General features: G+C 50.4%; 1 protein-coding gene across 1 annotated transcript; it reads left to right on the top strand.

Moving 5' to 3' along the window:
• Window positions 1-4,745: 4,745 nt before the first annotated feature.
• Window positions 4,746-5,675, top strand: LOC138786687 (uncharacterized). The gene has a single exon (XM_069963667.1). The coding sequence runs from the start codon at window positions 4,746-4,748 to the stop codon at window positions 5,673-5,675; it is 930 nt and encodes a 309-aa protein (XP_069819768.1).
• Window positions 5,676-7,903: the final 2,228 nt, after the last annotated feature.

Raw genomic sequence — 7,903 nt, 5'->3', positions numbered from 1 at the left:
CAGCCAACGGCCGTCCAGGCACAATGGACGTTGTCTTTCTTCTATCGCACAAAAATTGGAGCATGTTCCCTTTAAGAAGCAGAATCTGTTAGTTGTTTTTAGTAAAAGTATCGGTAATTGTGATAAATCCGGGGAATTACGTGATCTGTTCTGTTCTGTCCCTGTGACAACACTCCCTGCCCCTCGGTGTTATCATAGGGACGTGTTCTGTGCTGTGTCGGCTTTGTTTATTTACGCCGCGTTCTCTTCTGGGTCTTAATTACATTGTATCCAGCTTTATGATAGAATGGGTGACTGTGCCGGCCGTGTATCCGCCGATCCCGGCGCTTTATGACCCTCACACAGAACGCTGCGAAGCTTTATTTAATTAAAAGAGAAAAGATTGTGAAAAACAAAGAGTAAAGTTATAAAGGGCAAAAAGATTCACGGCCGGAGGAGCGCGGCGCCTATCCGCAACGTATCAGGAGAGAAGAGGACGGGAGGGGGATGCGAGCGGAATCACCGCTAACTCTACAACATTATAACTGCCGACCGTAACCGATCAACGTCCATAATAACAGGAGGACGAGATATATCAGCCACCAGCTAATGCCGCATGTCAGTGAATAGAGCATAGTAATACACAATAATGGCGGGGTCCCCCCATAACAGTCTCCTGAGATTACTATACTGTCAGCCTCCTGCTTGTGGAGCCGCTCTGTCTGGGATCCTCCCCTCTCTTAGCCTATCAGGCCTCAGCCAAGGTCTCCTCATTATCCAATAAGCTGTCCCGTTACCTCTCTCCACCAATTGGAGTATACAATGTTGGTTGTTCCTGTGCTTGTAGCAGCTGTACCCAGAGTTTCCTTCTCCTCCAGGGACCCATCTAGTCCTGAGCCGCCATACTGCCGAGTTCCTGTGTTCCTGAAGCACGCAGTATTAAACCACCAAGACTGTGACTACCTCTGAGGAACCAACCTGTCCACCTGGCAAGGTCCATTGCCTCAAATCAAGTCTCAAGAAAAGACTTCCAGGCAGGGGTTAGAGAAGTTGCCTCTCACCGAAAGGGCCCCCCTGCTTCCACCGAGTCCTGGTTCTGGCTAACACCAAGGTCAGCTCCTAGCAGCTTCCAAGTTGGTGCCAAATACTCCTGCATACGCCCCATGGGTGTCGTGTGACAGCAAGGTTAGATTCTATGTGAGTACTGGTTATCTGTCCTGCCTCCAAACACACACCCCTCATTGGGTGACATCTGTCTATAAGTATGTGGTGGTGCCCCCGGTGATGTGTCGGAGGATTGGCCGGTCACTTGCTAGGTGGTGAAGTGTGACTCCGCTCCGGTGGTTGGCCAAGATACAGGCAGACCTTGGAGTGTTACTGTGTGACGCCAGTGCCAAGTAGGCACACAGGTGTGATGGCACGGCTGCTTTTATTTTACAAGGCCGGTTGTACCTATTTCCCCTGTGGTCAGTGTCCTACCGGGCTGCTACGGGGTCCCTTGGGTTAGTGTAATCATGGATGGCCAGAGTGGTGTAGGGACCCTCCCGGATTATCAGAACCGCCACCCACAGAAAAAGGAAGTGTCCCAAGGTTGCAGTGTGAGCTGTGTTATACACTGTGCCGGTAAAACGCAAAAGATCACACAGTCTTTTTAACTTAAATAAGCTTGTTTTACTAAGAAAGTACATGTTTGAGGCAAGGTTACACAATTATGAGGTTTCTCTTGATAAAGCACTTGGTAATACACTTGACATTAGTTCCAGACAAATACTTGGCAATACAGCAACCAAATCTGCAGTAGGGATGTAGTATAGGATACAGTCGTGCCGACTGGGTAGTGTACTGAGTGATACAGAGAAGCAGAGTAGCATAGTGGAGGATGTCGTGAGAGTCTCAACCCGGGATGTTGGAGGATGAGGTAGAAGAAAACTTAGAAGACAAAGAATACTTGTGCCCGTGTATTGACCTGATAGTCTTTACACCACCTAATGCCCACTAGATTTGGCTGAACCGTCCTAGAGGGTGACACAAGGCCCCAGACCTTGTAACCTGGGATGAGCGGAATGCTGAGGGTTCCCTGCTGACAACCACAAGAGATAGAGTTCATAGGCTTAGTGCAACTTTGCTCTATCCGGATCAGTCCCTAGCTTACTGCTGTCTGTGGATACTGTCCTGCTCTGTGACTCTCCTTGTCCACAGCGTAGGTTGTGGTTGTCCCTAACTTGTTTTCTCTTAAAGGGGTTTAGCACTGCATACTGTTGTATAGCGTTACAGAGAAGAAAACTGTTAGCTGTGTCCTGTCTTGCTTCCTACCCATACAAAGTTCTAGCTAAGACTGACTTGAGTAGGGGACTTAAGTGCACTAAGTACAGACTTTTACGAAGGGTGTATATGACAGTAACACCCGTGGTAGGACACCACAAATGAACCCCATGTAAGGACAGGACTGGCATCTGAAGAGGGATCACCAAGAGAGGGTAACTGTCCCGTGCTGTATCCCGAGATAGGGTGGGTTCTGGCCTGCAGTCAGGGCTGACAAGTTCCCTTTAAGTGCACCCCTCAGCTCTGCTGCATCTGTCCTGGCCCGGCTGTCTGGATCCCTAGTTACTGCACACAGTGCACTGAATACAAAGCGAGAGCCGACATGTTCTGCGCCTCTAATTGTCCTTCCTAACAATGGGAGAAGCTGGGAGGACGCCGGTCCCACATACGACACGTCCGCTGAATATTTATAACCTCCGAAGCTCCTTTCAACTTTCCCTCCTTCTTTTCCAGCAAATTTTTCAATTCTTTGACATGAAGGAATCAGAGGCTACACTGTGGCGGGGGGTGGGGGGGCACCAATTGTGAACCGTGACCCCCCCCCCCCCCCCTCATCCCCACGTAAAAAGAGTGTCTACCATTCTGGAGGACCTGACAACACACTGATCTTCATCTCTCCTGCAGTGGTGCTGCAGAAATATAAGACACCTACTCCCAGCCCCCCCCCCCCCCCCCCCCCCCCATACACAGGGAAAGGATTTACAGCCCCTATCCGTGTGGAGGAGACACCTAGAATGGTCCTGGGTCTGTCCGTGTAGAGGAGACCCCCAGACTGGTCCTGGGTCTGTCCGTGTAGCGGAGACCCCCAGACTGGTCCTGGGTCTGTCCGTGTAGCGGAGACCCCCAGACTGGTCCTGGGTCTGTCCGTGTAGAGGAGACCCCCAGACTGGTCCTGGGTCTGTACACGTAGTGGAGACCCCCACACTGGTCCTGGGTCTGTCTGTGTAGAGAAGACCCGCAGACTGGTCCTGGGTCTGTCTGTGTAGAGAAGACCCGCAGACTGGTCCTGGGTCTGTCCGTGTAGAGGAGACCCCCAGACTGGTCCTGGGTCTGTCCGTGTAGAGGAGACCCCCAGACTGGTCCTGGGTCTGTCCGTGTAGAGAAGACCCCAAGACTGGTCCTGGATCGGTGTAGAGCGAAACCTCAGAATAGTCCTGGGTTTGTGCTAGGTTTGTCCATATGGAGGAGACCCCCAGATTGGTCCTGGATCTGTCTGTGTAGCAGAGACCTTCAGAATGGTCATGGTTCTGTCCATGTAGAGGACATTCCAAGATTGTTCCTGGGTCTGTCTGTGTAGAGGAGACCCCTAGAGCCAGCCCATCCTCAGGTTCAATTGAGGAGTCAGTCCATTCCAGGGATTAGTGGAGAAGTCAGCCCATCCTCGGGATCAGTGGAGGAGCCATCCTATCCTCAGGATCAGTGGAGGAGTGAGCCCATCCTCGGGATCAGTGGAGGAGCAAGCCCATCCTTTAGGATTAGTGGAGCAACTAGCTCATCCCAAGGATTAGTGGAGAAGTCAGCCCATCCCCAGGATCAGCAGAGGAGCCAGCCCATCCTCAGGATCAACAGAGGAGCCAGCCTATCCTCAGGATCAGTGGAGGAGCCAGCCCATCCTCAGGATCAGCAGAGGTGCCAGCCCATTCTCAGGATCAGCAGAGGAGTCAGCCAATCCTCAGGATCAGCGGAGGAGCAAGCCCATCCTCAGGATCAGCACAGGAGCTACTCCATCCCAAGGATTAGTGGAGAAGCCATCCTGAGGACCCGCTGAGTGGCAGTGCCCGTCCCGTATTCCCTATATCTCAATGATGTGCCATGAAGTATTAGAGGATCACTGGTGGTCACGTCCGAACTGTCAGTGTCCATGGTGGGAATGGGTTCATGGTTTATGAGTGAGGCCGGATGCCCCCCGCGCTCAGTTATGGCCAAGAACAAGAAGCCGGAGCTCAGGATCCCCTTCATAGATGACAGAACTCGGCAGCTTCTTGTGGTTAAGCCTCAAATCAGAAATGAATTCCTGCAGATCTGGGAGATTAACGCTGGCATAAACACTGACACATGCCGCCAAATCCCACAAATCCCTTGCAGCAATGGTGAAACGACTTCCACTAATGTTAACCCTTCCATGGACTGAGAACAAGCATCTACAGAATGTTCCCAGGAGTCTGGTGGTGGCCCCTGAGGAAGCCATGCCAGCAGCCATTCTGGAGCATCCACCACAATTAAAACCTTTTACTACGAGGCAGAAGTTGGGGCCTCTACTATGGTGGACACTGCTGTAGAGTTAAGGGAGCAGACAACATGTTACCCTCTAATGTTAAGACACAAAAATGGAGACATGTAAGAGAGGAGACATGTAAGAGAGAAGAACACGAGTCAAGAAAGTCAGCAGGGGCTCCTGCCTTTGAGGGTTTCGGCAATGTGACATTTGGGGAAAAGTAGAAAAGATGTTTCAGCAAGCACAGCTGCACCTAAATGTTTCTTCACCAGATAAGGTTCCTCCACCAGATAAGGTTCCTCCACCAGATAAGGTTCCTCCATCAGATAAGGTTTCTCCATCAGATAAGGTTCCTCCACCACATGAGGTTCCTCCACCAGATAAGGTTCCTCCATCAGATAAGGTTCCTCCACCACATGAGGTTCCTCCATCAGATAAGGTTCCTCCACCACATGAAGTTCCTCCACCAGATAAGGTTCCTCCATCAGATAAGGTTCCTCCACCACATGAGGTTCCTCCATCAGATAAGGTTCCTCCACCACATGAGGTTCCTCCACCAGATAAGGTTCCTCCATCAGATAAGGTTCCTCCACCACACGAGGTTCCTCCATCAGATAAGGTTCCTCCACCACATGAGGTTCCTTCACGAGATAAGGTTCCTCCATCAGATAAGGTTCCTCCACCACATGAGGTTCCTCCACCACATGAGGTTCCTCCACCAGATAAGGTTCCTCCACCACACAAGGTTCCTCCACCAGATAAGGTTCCTCCACCACATGAGCTTCCTCCACCAGATAAGGTTCCTCCATCAGATAAGGTTCCTCCACCACATGAGGTTCCTCCACCACATGAGGTTCCTCCACCAGATAAGGTTCCTCCACCACACGAGGTTCCTCCACCAGATAAGGTTCCTCCACCACATGAGCTTCCTCCACCAGATAAGGTTCCTCCACCACATGAGCTTCCTCCACCAGATAAGGTTCCTCCATCAGATAAGGTTCCTCCACCACATGAGGTTCCTCCACCACATGAGGTTCCTCCACCAGATAAGGTTCCTCCACCACACGAGGTTCCTCCACCAGATAAGGTTCCTCCACCACATGAGCTTCCTCCATCAGATAAGATTCCTCCACCACATGAGGTTCCTCAACCACATTAGATGACACCAGGATTATACCTGGTAGATGGGGGCCTGGTACAGAATCTTTGGAGGCTCTTAGGACTAAGACTTAACCTAATGAAGGACGTGGTCATTTACAACTAAGGTTATTGAGGGATTCTTAGGGATCAAACTAAATTACTGGTTTTTTGAAGGATCTCTAACATTTCATAGGTTTGGTTGAAGGTTTCTTAATGATCAAACCATTTGGTTTAAGGAATCCTTGGAGATCACTGGGTTGATTGAGGGATCTTTTGGGTTCTATACATTTGGTAATGAGATACTTGATGTATTGGGGATGGTTGGTTGAGTGAACCTTAGGAAAAAAGTAGGCTGATTCAGAAAATCTTAGGGATCAAATAGGTTGGTTGATGGATTCTTGGGGCAATAAGGATTAGTTGATGGGTTCTTGGGGGCAAAACTAGTTGGTTAAGCAATCCGTAGGAATCAAACTGAGTGGCTGAGGGATCCTTAAGGATTCTATAGGTTAACTGATGAACCATATGAGATGGTTGAGGGATCCTCAGGGATGAAACTGTTTGGCTAGCAATCCTCAGGAATCATACGGGTTGGTTGAGGGATCCTCAGTGGTTCTCTTGTCTTGCAAAGGATCCTCAGTGATCATATAGGTTGGTTGAGGGATTCTCAGTGGTTCTCTTGTCTTACAAAGGATCCTCAGTGATCATATGGGTTGGTTGAGGGATCCTCAGGGATCATATAAGTTATCTGATGAACCATGAAGGATGGTTAAGGGATCCTCAGGGATTAAACTGTTTGGCTAGCGATCCTCAGGAATCATATGGCTTGGTTGAGGGATGCTCAGTGTGGTTCTCTTGTCTTACTAAGGATCCTCATGGGTTGGTTGAGGGATCCTCAGGAATCATATGGGTTGTTTAAGGGATCCTCAGTGGTTATCTTGTCTTATTAATGATGCTCAGGAATTATACGGGTTAGTTAAGGGATCCTTATTGGTTCTCGTGTCTTACTAAGGATCCTGAGGGATAATATAGGCTGGTTGAGGGATCCTCAGGAATCATATGGGTTGGTTGAGGGATTCTCAGGAATTATACGGGTTGGTTGAGGGATCCTTAGTGGTTCTCTTGTCTTACTAAGGATCCTGAGGGATAATATACGATGGTTGAGGGATCCTTGGGGATCATATGTGTTGGTTGAGGGATCCTCAACAGGCTGGTTGAGGCATCCTTAGTGGTTCTCTTGTCTTACTAAGGATCCTAAGGGATAACATAGGTTGGTTGAGGGATCCTTGGGGATCATATGGGTTGGCTGAGGGATCCTCAGGGATCATAAGGGTTGGTTAAGGGAACATCACGGGTTCTCTAACCTGGCTAGGGATCCTTAGGGGTCTTCTGGATTGGTTTGTAGTGATTTTATTGAGGGTGATCAGTCTATAGGTTCCGGATACTCATACATCAGATATTTCACCCGATCACATGGAGAGAGTCCAGAGCAGGTACCAGGACATGAGACGCTTTTCCTTTTTCTTCTCTTAGTTGTGGATGGGAGAGGAGAGCGGAGTCACCATGCCATTGAGGTGAATCTGCACTCATCAGCCACCACAACCAGAAGCCTATGTAACCTTGTGAGACACTTCCACCTCACACCACAGAGCAGCTGCCAGCAGTAAAGTGGATCCAGATGATGATCCAGACTCCGAGCTCTCACCTTCTGCTGATGGACATTGTGCTGGATTCTCACCCGCAAAGTCTTTTCCCCTCTCCGGCATAGAACAAATTGTTTCCTTCTCAGGTGCTGAAGATGCTGCAGAACATGGGGATCCTCCCGCTGCACCACACAGGGGTTCATCCCACCACACAGGGAATCCTCCCACCGCACAGGGGATCCCCCCAGCACAATGCACAAGGAATCCTCCCACCGCACAGGGGATCCCCCCAGCACATCGCACAAGGAATCCTCCCACCGCACAGGGGATCACCCCAGCACAATGCACAAGGAATCCTCCCACCACACAGGGAATCCTCCCACCACACCGCACAGGGATCCCCCCCAGCATACCACACAGGGGATCCCCCCAGCACACAGGGAGTTCTTCCAACGCACTGCACCGCACAAGGGATCCCCCCAACACACAGGAAATCCTCCCACTGCACTGCACCGCAAAGGGGATCCTGCCACTGCACCGCACAGGGGATCCTCCCACAACACCGCACAGGGGATCCTGCCACCGCAACGCACAGGGGATCCCCCCA

Source organism: Dendropsophus ebraccatus, chromosome 3, assembly GCF_027789765.1.
Source record: "Dendropsophus ebraccatus isolate aDenEbr1 chromosome 3, aDenEbr1.pat, whole genome shotgun sequence".
In the NCBI taxonomy this organism is placed as follows: Eukaryota; Metazoa; Chordata; class Amphibia; order Anura; family Hylidae; genus Dendropsophus; species Dendropsophus ebraccatus.
The sequence above is the reverse complement of the archived record's forward strand: the minus strand, read 5'-3'. Positions and strand labels throughout refer to the sequence as shown.